General features: G+C 51.7%; 7 protein-coding genes across 7 annotated transcripts; 3 read left to right on the forward strand and 4 right to left on the reverse strand.

The window, feature by feature from the left end:
* Positions 1-296: 296 nt before the first annotated feature.
* On the forward strand, positions 297-1,836 carry VFPPC_14200 (carboxypeptidase Y; the record flags this gene model as incomplete). Its single annotated transcript, XM_018291969.1, has 3 exons — positions 297-553; positions 601-1,247; positions 1,298-1,836. 3 exons carry the CDS (start codon positions 297-299, stop codon positions 1,834-1,836), a joined length of 1,443 nt encoding a protein of 480 aa, XP_018139705.1.
* A 169-nt stretch (positions 1,837-2,005) lies between these two features.
* On the reverse strand, positions 2,006-3,595 carry VFPPC_07306 (U3 small nucleolar RNA-associated protein 15; the record flags this gene model as incomplete). Its single annotated transcript, XM_018286188.1, has 1 exon — positions 2,006-3,595. The coding sequence occupies one exon, from the start codon at positions 3,593-3,595 to the stop codon at positions 2,006-2,008; it is 1,590 nt and encodes a 529-aa protein (XP_018139704.1).
* Positions 3,596-4,065: 470 nt separating this feature from the next.
* VFPPC_14201 (conserved serine proline-rich protein) lies at positions 4,066-6,874 on the reverse strand (the record flags this gene model as incomplete). The annotated part of the gene is made up of 2 exons (XM_018291970.1): positions 4,066-6,550; positions 6,642-6,874. The coding sequence occupies 2 exons, from the start codon at positions 6,872-6,874 to the stop codon at positions 4,066-4,068; spliced, it is 2,718 nt and encodes a 905-aa protein (XP_018139703.1).
* Positions 6,875-10,308: 3,434 nt separating this feature from the next.
* Positions 10,309-11,310, forward strand: VFPPC_07308 (LETM1-like protein; the record flags this gene model as incomplete). The annotated part of the gene is made up of 1 exon (XM_018286189.1): positions 10,309-11,310. One exon carries the CDS (start codon positions 10,309-10,311, stop codon positions 11,308-11,310), a length of 1,002 nt encoding a protein of 333 aa, XP_018139702.1.
* A 1,141-nt stretch (positions 11,311-12,451) lies between these two features.
* On the forward strand, positions 12,452-12,932 carry VFPPC_14202 (SCP-2 sterol transfer family protein; the record flags this gene model as incomplete). The annotated part of the gene is made up of 3 exons (XM_018291971.1): positions 12,452-12,467; positions 12,518-12,715; positions 12,769-12,932. 3 exons carry the CDS (start codon positions 12,452-12,454, stop codon positions 12,930-12,932), a joined length of 378 nt encoding a protein of 125 aa, XP_018139701.1.
* A 236-nt stretch (positions 12,933-13,168) lies between these two features.
* VFPPC_14203 (2-nitropropane dioxygenase) lies at positions 13,169-14,504 on the reverse strand (the record flags this gene model as incomplete). Its single annotated transcript, XM_018291972.1, has 6 exons — positions 13,169-13,277; positions 13,346-13,537; positions 13,589-13,674; positions 13,721-13,749; positions 13,801-14,331; positions 14,381-14,504. The coding sequence occupies 6 exons, from the start codon at positions 14,502-14,504 to the stop codon at positions 13,169-13,171; spliced, it is 1,071 nt and encodes a 356-aa protein (XP_018139700.1).
* A 381-nt stretch (positions 14,505-14,885) lies between these two features.
* On the reverse strand, positions 14,886-16,051 carry VFPPC_07309 (voltage-gated K channel beta subunit; the record flags this gene model as incomplete). Its single annotated transcript, XM_018286190.1, has 3 exons — positions 14,886-15,656; positions 15,721-15,875; positions 15,934-16,051. 3 exons carry the CDS (start codon positions 16,049-16,051, stop codon positions 14,886-14,888), a joined length of 1,044 nt encoding a protein of 347 aa, XP_018139699.1.
* Between the last annotated feature and the right edge of the window lie 1,553 nt (positions 16,052-17,604).

The raw sequence follows: 17,604 nt of genomic DNA on the forward strand, positions 1-17,604 counted from the left end.
CCATCCTAATTGGGCAAATACCGGATTCTTCCAAAGTTCCTGTCAGCACGTCTTTCTCAATTCGTTGGCAACTCCCCGCACTTTTGTTGGTGTATAATTAGTTTATCTAGGATTTAGGACGGTTTAGGAACGAAATGGGGAACCTTTGTGTACTTTTGTCGTTGGTATTCGTTGATTATCCAGGTTTACTTGACCAGGTTACTAGGGAAGAATTCAGTTGTCGAGTGCATATAATACCCTCATATGTCTAGTTCAGTTTTATAGTAAGTCAACAGTAACAGTAACAAAAAAACACCATGAAACTCATCTGGTCTCTCCTCCTCCTCGCGTCCTCCTCCCTCCAAACCTCATCCCACAATGGCCCTTCTGACAACCCCACCTTCAAAAAGGGTCAGTATACAATCCGTCCCCAAAACAAAACAACCTGCCACACGTACAACGAGAAGCAATGGACCGGAACAGTCGACATCTCAGACAAGAGACGCCTCTTCTACTGGTTCTTCGATAGCCGTAGCAACCCCGAGACAGATCCCATCTTGATATTCCTAAGCGGGTAAGTAACTTATACCTCCGCTTCACAGATCTATCTAACTCCTCCAGCGGCCCCGGAGCATCCTCCATGAATGCCCTCTTCCAAGAACTAGGACCCTGCCTCGTCTCCCCGTCCAACACGTCCACCCCCCGACCTACATCCTTCAACAACGCCGCCTCCGTGCTCTTCATCGACCAACCCGCCGGCGTGGGCTTCTCCCAAATCCACCCATCAAGCCCGTACGTCCAAACCGACCAAGAGGCCGCGGCCGACCTAGCCACTTTCTTAACGCTGTTCTTCAAAAACGTGTTTCCGGGACGTGCCCATCTCCCTATTCACTTTGCGGGAGAGTCCTACGCGGGGCACTATGTCCCTTCTACGGTGAAGCACATCCTCGATGAGAGGAGTGTGAATGCCAGGGACGCGTTCTGGGGGAACATTACGAGCGTGGTGCTTGTTAGTCCTGTGCTGGTGGATTATCAGATCTACTACGGGTTGTATCAGCTCATGTGTACGACGTACAGGGGCCATTCTGTGCGCTGGAACGAGAGTACGTGTTCGTTGGTTGAGCGGAAGACGCCGGCCTTTGATGTCATGCAGGTGCAGTGCGATGCTGGGAATATTAGTACATGTAGGGATTTGGGGGACAAGTATCTCGATGTGTGGGGAATATTGGCGGATGAAGAAGACGCGGGGATACGGGACACGCATAATGGTATTTTCCTCTTCTACTCGAAACAGGGAATGAATGCTAATATATTCCAGTCGATCGAGGCTGTAAGGATCCTCCGTTGTGTACACCACCCACACAAGGCTCATATAACGACTACCTCAACAAGCCGGCTATTCTATCCTCGCTCGGATTCTCCAAAGATTTCGAATTCTCATTCGCCAACGGGAAAGCAAGTTCTGCGTTCCGCACATCAGGAAGCGCCTATACGCCCATGACGGATGTACTTACGTCTGTGCTCGACGCACACGTCTTGTATGAGCACCAGAAGAGTCCGATTCGGGTACTGGTTCTGAATGGGAATCTGGACGGGACGTGTTCTACACCAGGGCAGAAATGGGCGTGGGAGCGAATTCCCTGGACGGGGGCTTCGTGGTATAGGAGTCAGGCGTGGAGGGAGTTGAAGGAGTTGGGTGTTGGGATGGGACAGGATGGCAAGGGGGGAGAGTGGAAGGTGAGTAAGGGGGGTGAGTTGTTGTTTATTGGGTTGGATGGCGCGGGACATATGGTTCCTATGGATGAGGGAGGCTTGACGGATAGGATTGTGAGGAGGTGGATTGGCGGGTGGTCTTGAGTTGTCGTGTTTGGATATCTTTGGATGAGATGCGAATACTGAGTGTAAACAGGATGATCAAAACTTGATAGACTATATACGCCCATCTACCATATAAACATAAACAACATAATTCCCCAACGCCTTTGCAATGCCAAAAGTAACCCCTTACATCGTCCGTTTTCCAAACTCACATAGCCCCCATCATCAAGCTCTCCAACATACCGCCCGTCTGACAAGCAACCTGCGCCCTCTCAACCTCCGTCTTGACCCGTCTGTGAAGAACTCGAAAACTCTCAGCCAACTCCGCCGATCCGCTCACATACTCGACATACATATCAATCAGGTGCAACCCCACCTCCACGCAGACGCTGACATATCGAGGATCGCAAATATGTCCGCACACCCAATGCAGCACCGGCTCGACGCTCTGCTCGTCCCTGTTCTCAAGGGCATCCCGCACGGCACTGCGGTGACGCAGCGCCAGCAGCAGGGCCAGCACATTAAGCGGTGCGTAGTCCGGTGACTTGCGATCAATCACCTGGTCCAGCGCACGAGCGTACCGCGCGTGTCGAAGATCCTTCTGCCAGGGACGCTCCTTTTTCCGATGAACGCGAGGCTCGTTGGCGATGACTACATCCGCTCCCTCGCCCACCATGTCCAGCTTGTTGGCGGCTTCGATTCTTCGCTTCCGTTTTGACTTTTTCGCGTCGTGCGAGCTGATCGTCCCGGCGATGAGGGCCGCCATTTCCTTTTCTCTCTCCCGTTCGCGGTTCGCCTCTGTACCTGTGAGACGTGTCTTGACGCTCAGCACACCGGATTGCATGCCCACGGCCAGATGGCGGTCGCTGGCGTCGCTTCCATCCCCAGAAGGAATGACTTGTAGAGACAGGATAGGCGACTGGTACTTGACGCTGTTGACGACGTTCCACCCCGTCGTCTCAAAGACCTTGACGTGGCCCTCCAAACCGCCCGTTACCAACCGCCGTCCATTCGACGCGAGGCTCAGCGACGTCACCGTCTTTTGATGGTTGGTAATCATGTGCAGTGGTCTGGCGGCAACCAGATCCAGCACACTGACCGAGTTTTCTGCCGCAGCAAGAACAGTAGTCCCCGACGGCAGAGACAGCACATCCTCAACCGGAGCGGCGTGCTTAAACGTCATGACGGCCGAGTTGTTCCCCGTTCTAGGATCCCACAATTTCACCATGGAGTCATAACTTCCCGAGACAACCATGTTCGACATAGTCCCCGGCATGAAATTCGCACAGCGCACATAGTCGCCGTGTCCGACAAACGTCGTCGTCGCCTCATTGCTGGGCAGATCCCAAAGCCGCACCGTCCTGTCGTCACTGGCGCTAAGCAGCGTCGTCAATTCCGTAGGGCTGAATTTCGTCGTCCAGACAGGCTGCTTGTGCTCCGTCCACGTCTTGAGAATCGCTCGTGAATTCACGTCAAACACTTGCATTTTGCCCGTGTCGTCGCCGGCAACAAGGACCTTGCCGTCCTTGCGAATGTCTCCGCTTCTAGCCACATCCCCGAATCTGGTAATGGTCTTGACGAGCTTGCGAGTGCGGTTGGAGTAGATTTGGACGCGGGTACCAGTCGTTACGACGAAGGAGTCGCTGTTGTACGAGATGTGCGTGACGGGGTAGCTGGTGGGTGACGGGATCAACAGTTGGTTTTTAAACGTTTTCCAGTATCGCTGCTCGGCGGTTATCGGCGAAGGGCCAGATGGCAACTTGAGCTGTGGGAGAGGTCCCACCTGAGCTGCTGCCATTGTCGTTGTGTTGCGTTGGCGATTGTCGCAAATTGTGCAAATTGTCTGAATGATGCTTCTTCGCTTCCTCGCTTCTTCGTCTACAATTTAGCCGTGGTTGGCTGCTGAACTTTTTTTTTCTGCCATCGCAGATTCAAGGCGGGCGGTCAAGCAACAGGGAAAGATGTGGCGGGGCACTCTTCCAAAAAGGGTTTAGCTTCATGGCCGGCCCCTGACTCCACCAGTAAGCCCGACTTCATCACAATACAGCACGGCCGGGTAATGCAATAAGAGAGAGCTCGACCTCAACGTCAAGTATAAATGAAGTAATAAATATGACCAATTTCATCTAGTTCTTGTATACCCATCATGTACCCAGATATGTGCTTGGGTGTAACTCAAAAAACGCCGTGTCGATATTCCAACATGCAAAATGTAATGTACAATGCTCATCTCTACAAAGATTTAGATCAATCTCATCACCCGCCATCTCAGTATCCTCCGCGTCGTCTAGATCGGCCTGCACCAATGTCAATACGTTGCATCTCCTCCATTAATGCCATTTCCCCGCCTCCATTTGCGCCGCTCATGACAGGCAAAGGAATCTTGGCCGGAATTGGTGGCCCTGATCCGTAATACTGCGGAGCGTGGTTCTCGTTGGGATAGTCGTATGGGCTTCCTCGATGTGCTCCACGAGTAGGGGTATATTGTGCCTGCCTCTCCTGATAGTTATCAGGCGAAATTGGAGCCAGTGGGCTCGATGCAGGCGGTGGCAGGCTATTGTGCCCGGCTGACCCTCGAGCCTTCTTCTGCAGGCGATTGCGGCCGCTATGTGGAGGAGTTCGAGGGTCCTCCGCTTGACCATAGGTAGGCAGTGGTGGCGGCAGCGCTTGCTGTTGCGTAATGACCGGATCCGAACGAGCGGCAATTCGGAGAGGTCTTCGTCCGCTGGGTGGCATGGGCTGCGCACCCGATGGTGACGGCCTGCCACGAGGCTCGGGAGATGCCTGCTTCTTGGGTTCCGGCTCAGGAGCCCAGGTGTCCATTGGAAGGTGATCAGAAGGATCAATCTCTCGGCCATCGTGAGAAATGATTTTGGCATTTGGATCCGCTCGCTCTGCACTAGAGTCAGGGGCGCTGGCGCCCGGTGAGCCCATGCTGGGATTGAATGCATCATACGAGTCCGGTCCAAAGGGAATGCCCGACTGCCTTCTGTTCTCCGCTGGTGGGGGAGCTGGGCTTACCGACTTGCGGCGAATGGTATGCTGTGGATTGGGGTTTGGACTTGGAGAATTTCGTGGCCTGGCGGGCTGCGTCTCATGTCGGCTATTGTAGGTCACCATGGCACGTCCATCGTGAGACTGTGGCGTGTATGAGTGAGGCGAATTGGAATACGATGGCGGTCCTTCGCTTCGATGGCGACCTCGCGGTGGGGTCGCTACATCCTGTTGAATATACCGAGCTTCATACCGGCGGTCGTCATAACCACGATCATCATATCTCCGGTCAGCAAACTCCTGCGACAGTGCGAGGTCCACTCCAGGAGATAGCGACGGAGGAACGACAGGCGGGCCGTAGCTATGTGCGTTCCGAGTGTGGACAGGCTCGAAATCACTGTGCCTGCTGGGGCGCTGGTGGTGACCAGGTTGTGAGGCATATGATACCTGGGACGACGTATTCGAGTAGTCCTGAACAGACAAAGGCGAGACCGAACTAGGGTACACGCCACGATCCTGGTGCTCGTTGCCATATGATGGAGATTCGCTCATGTACTGCGGTGTACCTGGCGAGCGGCTCAGACTCTGCGGCATTTGACCGTTGGGAGCGTCAAATGCCATTTCGTTTTGATAAGCTGCCGCCCGTGTGCTGCGTCCGTACGATGCTGTGGGCGATTCTGGGACATCTTCAACGGTTGGCTGCATGGACCTGTGCTGCGGAGCATAGCTAGGGCTATGTGCCTGGTACCGCGAGGATGGAGATTCGTATGGCGAATCGTTTCGGGCAGCAATAGGAATTGGGGCGGATGATGCTGGATCATAAGCCTTGAACACAGGCTGTCCGGGATATGCAGCTATAGAATGCCTATGGGCCTCGCTCTTGAGCACATCCTTTCTCATGGGCATCGGCGACTTTTGAGGAGAGATATCGTACGACCCGCGGTGCGTCAACTCTGGGCCAGCACTGTTTTGCCTTGATCTATGAGCTGGGGGCGGTGGGGGAGCGTCGTCGTCGAAGGCTGGTTGTGCTCCCCCCAAATCTTCAGGCAGTTCATGAATCTCGGAAAAGGAACTTTGAGTTGACCGAGGACCCGGTTGGTCATAGGGAGAAGGCTGGCCTCGCTGGGAGTAGCCGCGATCTTCCGGGTAACGCATTGGTGTGCCGTGCGACTCTCTAGATCGATGGCCATGCCGGTGGGCAGAATGCGGTGAAGGCGTATACTGCTCTGCCGGTTGTCTGCTTCCTTGCGGGTGAGGAGGGGGTGTGTTGTACTCTACCGACTGTAGCGGTGACTGGTTGGGAATGAAACCGGCATGTGAGGCGGATTTGCTGTGTGACCGAGGCGTGGTCTGATGTACTTCAGGTTGCGAAGCAATTGCAACCGGGGGGGTAACGGGTGCTTCCCCTGTTACAGGATCTGAAGGCAAAGGTCGTCGTTTGACGGGCGTTCTCTGCTTCATGGGAGCCGTGGCATCTTGATCTGTGGTGACAGCCTGCTGCCTTTGCTTAGCCACGGGCTTCTCTGGTCGTGGTCTGGTATCGTAGTATGTGATTTCAATTCTGATTTCGCCCGCGTACTTGCCCCTGCAAGTCAAACCTTGCCACATGTCGTTCTGACCACCTCCAGGGACAATGATGCCCTTCAAATCAATCCATGACTCTCCAATCAAGTCGGTCTTTTTATCGTCGGTAAAGACGGACAGTTTGAGCTGGTAGTAATCCGGGGAATCATGGACGGTAAAACGAAGCTCTTGATCCCTAAAAATTCCATGGTTAGTTTGAGATACACGACAAGGCAGAGATGCGAACTATATCCTGGACGAGACGCAAGCCAAACTAGAACACTTACCACTTGGGAGTCTGGCCACCCCGAACATCTGTCGTCGTCTTCTTGGCCTCCTTTCCTAGCCTCGCAGCACAGTAGGGGTCCTGCTTGCCAATAGTCTTCCTGTTGGGTAGGTTCTTGGCCCTATCGACAATAGCCACCAGCGTGCCGATTATAGGTCCATCGATAGACATGTCTGCAAAGATGCCAGCCGTGTGAGCACCATTGAGGGCGTACGACTTTGTCTTGGTGGACATTTCCACTGGTGTAGTTGCTTCTGTTGCGCGGGAGAAGCTCGCCCACGCTTGTGTTGTTGACTCGGGAGCTCCAGGACCCGATTTCGTTGCCCGTATCAAGTCGATGACGATGGTTGGTGTTTGGTGGTTTGTTTACATCGGCATCTGCCGGGTTACGTCAATTGTAAAAGAGCGGCGGGGACAAGAGAGCGAAAGCCAAACAGCCGTGCAGAAATGTTTAAATCATGTGTAAATATTCAAATAAGAAGCCTTTTGCTTGTCGAAAAAGTCAAGGCAATGTCCTCGTCGGAGAGAAGACAATGGCATGCAAGAAGAAAGAGGGAAAGAAAGAGGCGTCAATGGATGAGCTAAGAAAGGTCACAGAGGTACGAGGCGGCGGCTTGGCCTGTTTTGCACCAGATTGCACTGGCTTGCACGCGATTCGTCGCGGGGCAGTTGGTAGGCAGTTGGAATTCGGAGCTGTGCAAGGTTCCGTGAGTGTGAGTGGTTGGGAGTCCGGATGCGGCGCTGCTATGATGAGTGGATCGCTAAGAACCCCCCTGCAAGTTGAGCCTGGAAAGGACATCGGCCAGTGCTAGCGCTGGGCAATTGCCTAACATCCCTCCCCAAGTGCTGCGCTCAGCAACTTTAGAACTCGAAGGGTGGCTGGATGGGCGGGGCGATTGTCAAAACCAGGTGGCTGGTGTCCAGGGATAGTGGCAGCAATTCAAGGTTAACAGGGGTTGACTGGCTGCTAGGCTCTTTGTTCCCCAGCGGATGAGGCGCGAGCTGCAAGGGCAGCGGCTCATGCTCCTGGAACTGCGTCTCAGATGTCGTCAACCCAACTTGACTTTTTCGATTATTATTTCAATGTTCAAATTTGTCTCTGCCAATTCTCATCGTCACTGGTCTGCTCAACCCATTTCAGTGGGCATTCCACGTTGAACTCAACCCATTCGGGACTAGGCCACTCATGATTCAGGGCGTCATCCTGTCATGGCTCGATCACTGATGGTTTTGTTCTCCACTCAACACAGGTCCAAGATTCATCGCAGCTATGCAGGGGAAAAATGTCTCCAGTTGTTCCCTGGCAACGACAACCAATCCAGCTGTGCAAGACAAAATAGACTTCAACCAACACGACAAATAAACCAGCTCCGAATTGAATTGAATTACAAATGGCGTCAACTTGTTTGTCACTGCTCACTTTCCACCGAGATCTACAAGCATGGCCCTTTTTTCCCACCGTTGGGGTTGCGCAGCGCCTCGATTGCTGGCGTGTTCAATGTTTCGCTAGCGTGGACGCTGACGTTGCCCAACCACGGCATAATGCACAACGCCATTCATCACACCAATCAGACGACATGGTGCTGACTACTTGTGGATGGAATTGTGCGAGATCAGGTAAAAATAACTAGAGCTTGCGTAGAATTGCCCATCCATCGGTCTTGTCTGGTTCTTTTAGTACCTACTGCTGCGTAGAGAAGCGGATCCTGGCCGAGTAGACGCCAGACGCATGTAAATGTATGATAGCAAATGAGTCCAACGCAACTTGTTTGCATTGGTTCAAGTGAAAATTTGCACCATGAACGAATTACATCCATTCACTTTCACTCCAGCAAGCAAACTGTTAGCTTCCAACGCCCCATCATTCACTGAGGTTGTCTGCCAGGGCCAAACACACTGAGACACACTCCTCAATTCCGTCGCCACGGCCACAATGTCTCACCACTCGCTTCAGTCTCAATTTCAGGGTCCCATGCCGGATTCGATACGGTGAGAAATGTGGCCAATCTGTTGGATGGAAAATGCTTCCAGAATGTCCACCCATGTCCATTTCTAATACTCATAGCGGCGAGTTGTCCTTCAAACCCCCAACAAACGATATGCCCATGCCGGCATCTTCAGGTCACTCTGAATTCCATACGGCGTCATGACGATATAAAACCTGAATCACTTGGGAAAACTGTATTTTCATTCTACCCTTTGCTACCAATCACAACTCCTGCCCAGCAAACCCGCCAATTCCTCCAAATACTTCCTATCCAGCTCATCAAACCCATTCTCAACAGCACAGTCGATATCAATAATCGCTACCACTTTCTTCACTCCGCTTCCATCCGTGTCCGCCAGGATAGGTACCACAATTTCGCTCTTGCTGTCGCCGTCACAAGCAATGTGGCCAGGGAACTTGTCCACGTCTGCTACCAGCTGTGTCTGTTGGGTAGCGGCGGCAGCACCACATACTCCGCGCCCAAATTCAATGGTTTGACACGCAACCTTGCCTTGGAAAGGGCCTAATATGAGCTGAGGTTTTGTGGAAGAGGGGTCCAGTACGTAGAAGCCTGTGCGTGTTATTTGACGTTTCCTCGCTATATTTAGACAATTGCATGAAAAGACGACTTCGTACCTGCCCAGTTTACGTCTCTGCTTGGAGCCGGTAGGGATTTATAAGCGTGCCATAGTAATGATGCGGCATTGGCGAGGTTGCTGCCAAGGTCAGATACCCTCACTAACGTATATGTTCACCTGTGGCTTACCAAACCTGTCGAATGTGTCAGTGCTCACCGTGTCTGGTGGTATGAATGGAGTCGTCTCGTGAAAAACTTACCCAATTGCGTTGATCTATAAATAAACCTTCGGCTTGCATTAAAACTTGCTCATAGGCATCATCTTTCGTGACGCCGTCAGCAAAATTGGAAGCATCGGCGTGTACCTATACAGGTTAGAATACGCCTTGAACTAATGAGTCGTAGTGAGGTGTTTTGCTTACCATGCTGACTACTTTCAGTGCTTGATAGTTTCAGTGCCCTTTATGAGTGAAAATGACTGAAAATGATTATGAGAGTTTGTGATCAAACTTGTAATGGCGGTTGATGTCGTGATTTTTCCAATGTGGGTTTAGTTTCTTCAACGGACGCCAAGATTAGTCACCAAAAGGATCCCGGTTCCCCACGGCAGTTGCAGGTTTACACACTTTGATGGCAGATTGTGCCTTTGAAGCTATGAATTATTACATTTGGTTTATTAGAACAACTCTCTGCCTGATTCTTCAAACAATTGGGTACCTCAATATACACGCTGCTTGCTAATGAACATGTATTCCAGGTTTCTATCTGCTAGGTACCTAGGTACCTATGTAGGTTCATGTAGTTGCCAATTTTGAGACCTTTTCTACACGGTGTTTCTCCCAACATTCACTACACTTGTTATTGCGGTAGTACACTCATGTCAATTGAATTTCAACGTCTCATAGGCACGCCTACACATTCAGAGGATTGAAATAAAAACTGAACACGACATCTTATTCATTCGAAATGCATGTTCAAAGGTACCCACTCTCCGGCCCCACCAACCAATGAACAGCATGCATTTAACACGACATCGGAGCTCAAAGCACCAGGAACATCATTTTTCGAAATACACCACCACAAAAACTCATGACATCAAGCGCCATGAGTGTGCAAATTCCCTGGCGGTACTGCATATCCCACCGCAGCACCAGCCTGATCGCAATCAAACCATCCATCCTACAATCTCACACCTCCTACGCCGCACTCACCACGCATCAATGGCGAGCAGCTCACAACCAAGTGAAGCCACGTCGTGACACCGCACCCCCGAAAAGCCCACTACTCAATCCTCCAGCCTCGACTCGACCGCCGGCACTAGAAGTCCAGCCACGAGCGGCATTCGATTCCACATTCCAATACCTCTTCCAGCTCGGAAAGGGATATCTACGATTCTACAAGGATGGCTTGAAGGCTGTGCTCGCGAACCGGAGACTCCTCAAGGAGAAGCTGGAGCGGACGCCAGCGCAGGACCGACCCTCGGTATTCAAACCACACTACGTTCCCAAGACCTTCTCCCGCGCAGACTGGGTTCTCCTATGGCGCGTGCGACATGACATGTTGCGGCTGCCGCTATTCGGACTCATGCTGATTGTCATTGGGGAATTCACCGCCCTGGCAGTCATCTACGTGGACGGCGTGGTGCCATATACGTGCCGCATCCCCAAGCAGCTCTACTCGGGCCTGCAAAAGGCAGAGCAGCGTCGGAAAACAGCCTTTGACGACCTGGAGGCACAGTACCCGCACGGCGTGTTAAGTCCTCGTTTCAGCCCGTCCGTAGCGAGGAAACACGTTCTCAAGAGCTTACATCTCTCGGGGATGATGTGGGATCGGTTGGGCTTCACGCCCCCCGGCATGTGGCAGGTCAAGGGCAGACTACGAATGGCGTTCCTGGAAGGCGACGATAAGAATCTGATAGAGGACGGTGGCCCGATGGGCTTGGAGGCGGAGGAGCTGCGTATCGCGTGCGCAGAGCGAGGTATAGATGTTTTGGGGAAGAGCGAGACGGAGCTGAGGAGCTGGTTGGGGGATTGGTTGCGGTTGACGGCTGCGGAGGATATCTCTGAGCGGAGACGACGTATGGCTACGTTGTTACTAACGCGGTGAGTTCTGCTCCTTCATTTTTTGGTTGTGAAGTCCAGATGGGGAGATTATGTGATTGCGCCGAGTGGCCGAGTCGGGATTCGGAACGTCAAGCTAACGGTTTGTGAATATAGACCCCAGCATTGGCCGCGGCGACGGGATTTCGCAGTCCCAGATTGGGAATTGTAAAGCATTGGGATAGGGATATGTGCGGTTTTGTAAAATTATGTAAATGTGATTTAAGAGAAGAAGGAAAGCACAACATGGGGAGAAACTGCATAGACGGAAGAGCATTTGATGTCGCATCTCTGCTGTACAATACATCCAAACTCTGTATCAATTTCTATTTTCATTAGAGTATCAAGATTTCGGCAATAGAGTTGATTAAAATGATACTGACATTGCACGCATGCATGTGAATGGACGGTGAAATTTCATACAGGGGTACCGACGATCAGATTGAGACGGCAACCGCAAGATGGCAGGCAAATCGAGTCCGAAATCCGGTGTCGTGTGCATCCATTTATTGCCTGCAACAACATTGCCGAGCAGGGTCTTGCTCACTCGCGCATTCTGCAAGCACGCAGAGTGTTGTACTCTGCTGGATCAATTGTGCTGACTGTGCCGTCGACTACAATGGCCTACTCCGTCCCTTCGGTATAACTCGATGCTCCGTTCGGGGACAGAAGCGGGTGGCTGGCCGCCCAGTGCACAGCTCCGTCAAAATGGTCAAGTACTGCACACACAGGCACTTCATAATTCCAGCCAGTTACCCCAGCGGAGAAACCTGGGGGGATGAGGGGAACACAAACCGTACTTGCCGAGGGCCAGTACATGCGGGGGTCAAACCAATTTCTCAATTCCAAAGTTGAAAAAAAAAGCGTCCAAGTAGTCGGAGTATACAGTACGGAGCAGCCCCAAACCAAAGGAGGTCAGCGTCGCGACTCTCCAGTCTCTCCAGTGGATCCCCCAATCACCACCGCACATGATGTCAGGCCGAGGTCCCATCACATGCCTCCTGCACCAAAATCCCCCAGTCGCCAACCGACCATCAGAAAGCATTTAAACTTACTCCAGCATCCTTTTTCCCACTCCCCACCCCTTTCCAGTACCTACCCTTACACTCTCAAAAACCAAAATTCCTCTTCGCCTACAACACATCAAAATGGGTTTCGCAAACGGTACGTACACCGCGTTCCAACACCGAGTCGCAAAAACTAAACTTCCATAGCAAAGTTCCCTGCCTCCGCGGCCTTCGACGTCATCGACAGCGTGCTCTCCGGCTCCGACGCCGAGCGCAAGGACGCCATTAAGCAGGCTAACGGTGTTTTCGCCTTCACTCTCAAGAACAAGGCTGGCGAGACGGAGAGCTGGCACGTCGACCTTAAGGAGTCGGGACGTGTGGGCACCGGTGTTGGCAAGCCTACCGGTACGTTATTTACGAGGAGGGCACGGGTCGAGAATAAGAGCTAACGTGTGTAGTCACCTTGTTGCTTTCCGAGGAGGACTTTGGCAAGCTTGTTGACGGCTCTGCCAACCCTCAGCGCTTGTTCATGTCTGGCAAGCTCAAGATCAAGGGTGATATCATGAAGGCTACTAAGCTGGACCCCATCATGAAGAAGGCCAAGGCTAAGGCTAATCTGTAAATGGTTACGTTTGCCGGAAAAGGGGGGGGGATATAAATTGGTCGGTTGGATATAGATGTGGAAGGGGCGCTATTTTGTATCATAAAACGTGGGACGGGGTTAGTTCCTCGTTTGTATCATGTGCGTTACGCATAGACGAAATACCAAAATGCCATTGTTGAAGACGCAATTTCTTGTGACGTGTCTACGTTTCTACAGCTATAATATGTGAGATACATGTATTTGATTGCGGAGTATCAGAGTTGTGCTGCCAAGTTGCGAATCGTTTCCTTCGCATCCTCGCGGACCTCTTTGACGATTTCTCCTGCTGGCAGGGCTGTGTTGACGAGACCTACGCCCGTTCCACTGCAATTCATGGTTAATATTCGCACTCTTATATTGCTGGGTATTTGTGTAGTGAAGTGGTGACTTACGCCCACGTGTTGATCAACCTCATCGACTCCTCACTCGAATAATCCTCCTTCAAACTCTTCTGCAATTCCTGCAACGTGGACCCTGCCAGAAATTTCTCATGAATACTCGTTATGATGGAACGGCCATCGTAGTGCGTGCCCCATAGGGTATCGAACAAAGCGCTATTGTTGATTTCATCGTTGAACGGGGACCTATACGTGTAAGTTGACTGACACGTGAATATGCATGTGTACTCGACGTACTTGAATGTAGAACTTCCTCCATCAACAGCCTTCAATACGATTTCCTTTCGAAAATCAGGGTACGTAGATTCCCGAGCAACAGTAAACTACGCCATTAGCAAGCATCACACCCTTACGACATTCACAACTTACCCTCGTGCCCATCACAACACCACCCGCCCCTACAAACCATTAGCAAACACCCAGCATCATCGAGCACAAAAAAATCTCACCCAACGCCATCGCAGCAGCAACCCCCTTCCCATTCACGATCCCGCCCGCCGCAAAAACTCCAACCTCCCTCCCCGCAAACTCCTCCTCCAACATGGCCTTGGCTTCCGGCACGAAGCTCACCACCCCCATGCCCCGTCTGAACTGGTGTCCACCGGCATCTATGCCCTGACAGACGAGCACGTCTGCGCCATCGCGAACTGCTGCCCTTGCGGCGGCTACATTGCCCACCTGGACGAAGACTCTGGGCGAGTGATCTAGCTTCTTCAACGCCTGGATGATTGCGCCGTGGGGCTTGACATCTTCATTTGGGGCGAACAGCCATACTGCTGCGGGGCGATACTCCGCGACGATAGGGATGATAGTCTCGGAAAAGTTGGTGATGGACCCGTGGCCGGTGAGGAAGCTGATGCCTAGGTTGAGGGTGTCGCTGGGGTTGAGGCCGAGGATGCTTCTGCTCTCTTTGAGGTTGGTGGTGAGGGTGGAGAGGTGTTCTGAGTTGGGGGCAATATCGAATACGCACGGGAGGAAGCCTATGCTAGGTTTAGAATTGTCGTAGATGAGATAGGATGGTAGATTTACCGAGTCCACCAGCTTTGGTTACTTCCGCGGCCAGCTTGGGATTAACGACTCCCATCATTGGGCCATTGGAAATGATGGGTGATTGGGTCCAAGGAAACCATTCTTGCAGCTTTGCGGGGGACATGATGATGGTGTTTCTTGTGTTGAATTTACTCGAGTTGTAGTTTCCTTTTTTTTTTTTTTTTTTTTTTTTCCCTTTCAAGAATCCAACTTGGTTATGGAGGAGATAAAAAGGAAATGACTTCGAAGGCACTTACAAATCGATGTGTAGGTGGTACCGTGTGGAGTAACGCCACGATGAGATTTGTAGGGAAACAGCCGATGTCATAAGCTTACATCCAGCCAGATCTGACACGATGCATATGAAGTGGGGTTTTCATTGTCCTCTTCACTTTCCAATTTTCCTTCTTCATCATTCTTATTCGATCCAATTGGCCTGGCCAACAAGGCAATACGTCCACGGAGTGTATTATTCATCTATTATATACCCATCAAGACTCAGCGGCTAAAACCTCATAGTAATAGCAGGAGGCTTGTTGTTCAAAATTCCATCAATCTCATCCATAATCTCAGGCGTCAATTTCTCCACCGCTGCCACCGCTTTGCAGTTCTCATACACCTGCTCCGGCCGACTAGCTCCCGTAATGGCAGTGCTAACATTGGGATTCTTGAGAACCCACGCCAAAGCCAGCGTGCTCATCTTGATACCCAGCTTGTCAGCAATGGGCTGCAGCTTGTTGACCTGCTCGATGATGCCGTTCCAGGTGTCCTTGCTCGTGCGGTTCCAGTAACCCTTGATAAACTCGACGCTGGTCTGGTTGAAGCGCGAGTCCTCGGGGATGCCGTCCTTGTATTTACCAGACAGGATGCCCTGACGCATGGGAGACCAGACGGTCAGGCCCAGGCCGCCAGTCTCGCTGTACAGGTGGGCGAACTCGGTCTCGACCTTTTCGCGCTGCAGCATGTTGTAGGCGGGCTGTTCGGTCAGAGGGCCGATGAGGCCCAGCTTGTCGGCGTAGCGCCAGGCCTGGGCGATTTCGTCGGCGTTCCAGTCGGATGTGCCCCAGTAGAAGGCCTTGCCGCTGTCGATGATGTGGTTGAAGGCGCGGACGGTTTCCTCCATGGGGGTGTAGCGATCGGGTCGGTGGGCAAAGATGACGTCGACGTACTCGAGGTCCATTCGCTTCAGGGAAGCGTTGACGCCTTCGACGATGTGCTTGCGGGAGAGGCCCTTGTTGTTGACGACGTTGTCGCCATTGGCTTGGCCCCAGTAGATCTGCAAATACGATGAGTACTCGTCTGGTTTTGGCATAGGGGAGGAGGCAAGTGTGCTCTCTCACCTTAGTCGAGATAACGAGGTCGTTTCTCTTCCAGCCAAACTTCTTGATGGCTTCTCCCATGACGACCTCCGACTCACCGCCGGAATACCCCTCAGCGCAATCGAAGAAGTTGACGCCGCAGTCATACGCAGCCTTCATACAAGCAAAGGTGCCCTCTATCGCCTTGTCAGCACAGCACTTCCTTCAAACGCAAGCTAATACGAGCTAATTTACCTCTATCAACGTGCCCACCATAAGTGAGCCATCCTCCCAACGAAATAGAAGAGACCTGAAGACCAGAACGGCCCAGGAATCTGTATGTCATAGGTGGCATATCGTCTGGCTTGGACATGGTGGCGGTTGTATCAGCGAGTCCTGATTTCGAATCAATTGCAATTGAGAGGGAGTAATTGTGAAAGCAAAGACTCCAAATTCTTCAGAGCTCCGGAATGAACAGCAATTGGACCTTCACTTTATACCCCCGCCACGCGAAACCGCTAGACAAAGAGGCAACAATGGATGATGTCGCCGAGTCCAATTTATGCGGGGCAATCTTCAACCCCCACCATGATGCCTTCCTCTAGGTCTTTCCTCTGTGCTCATAAAATCGCCATTAGGAAAGAACCCCGCGGCCAAATGGGGATCGAATGGGGGTCCTGCTCATCAATTCGACCCTGACAAAATAACATGGCGTCCAGTTTTGTTGCATTTTGCCGCAGCTCTGACGCCAAAAGGAGCAACTAGCTCTGCCGCTCGAGGAAACTTACCTAATAATCCATCTGCTCGAGGTGCTCGTAACGTGGTCCATTGGCACAAGTAATTGGCCGCACCGGCTCTCTGGCCAACTTTGCCGATATCGTGGCTTTTGGGCTGTGGGTTATCATCCGGATACGCTTCCCGGTGTAGAGTCATTTGCGGATATATTGCGCAGGAGGATTTGTAATCGAATTGCGCCTCAAGAAGTTGTGCTTGACACGGGGTTATGAATGTTTTATTTCCGGACGAGGGGTTTACCTCCCAATGGTGACATGCCGAGATGGGCAGTCGTATATCTCCTCGATTTCCATGCGCACCAATACGTTCATCCATCGAGGCATGCAACATCTGTCACCATCCAAGAAGCCTACCAATCATCAATAGTCACCTTATAGACCACACTATCGATTTGGCGTCTGAATGTAAGTGGCGCACAGAATGTTCGGATATGCTGTAGGGTAAGTTGCACATATCGAGCTCCAATGTCCGATACCACAGTAATATCAGTTTCATGGCGCATTTTCTCGTCTCAACTCGGAATAGTGGCCGATTCTTAGGTAGGTGCTCATGGTAAAACTGCATGGCACATTAACAACGTCATTCTGTACTATAGAATAAATTGAGTGAATTCCGCCTACTCGACTTCCGAGTATGTGGCATGGCCACTAACCACCACATCCCGTCACGGGAACGAGTCAAGACCAATGAGCAAGTTAAAATATCAAGTCAATATACACGCAATGGCGGTATTATCTACTCCATACAATAATTCCAAGTCTAACACTGAAAAAGTCTCATCCCTGGGGTACTTGGAGTCCCCCAACCTCACGAAGGTTCAAAGCGTAGCAAAATTGAAACAAAGATTTAGCCCAAATTGCCAATATAACTAGGTGAGGGGAATGGTATGAGATTGACTGCATAAATGGATACTGTTTTGGGATGGCTGTATAACTACTCCGTATAACAAACCTTGAAGCATAGGACCAAAATGCCGATGCTCTTGTCCCCGGAACCTTGTTGGACCCTATGTCTCGAGGGCAATGGGGAGACGTTTCCCTTGTGGATGCTTTAAAGGAGCAATGCGCATTGACGGTACCGACTACTGGGATAGTTTGTTGTTCCAGCGGGATTCCTCAGGGAGAATCAAGG

This window comes from Pochonia chlamydosporia, chromosome 7 (assembly GCF_001653235.2).
Source record: "Pochonia chlamydosporia 170 chromosome 7, whole genome shotgun sequence".
NCBI lineage: Eukaryota > Fungi > Ascomycota > Sordariomycetes > Hypocreales > Clavicipitaceae > Pochonia > Pochonia chlamydosporia.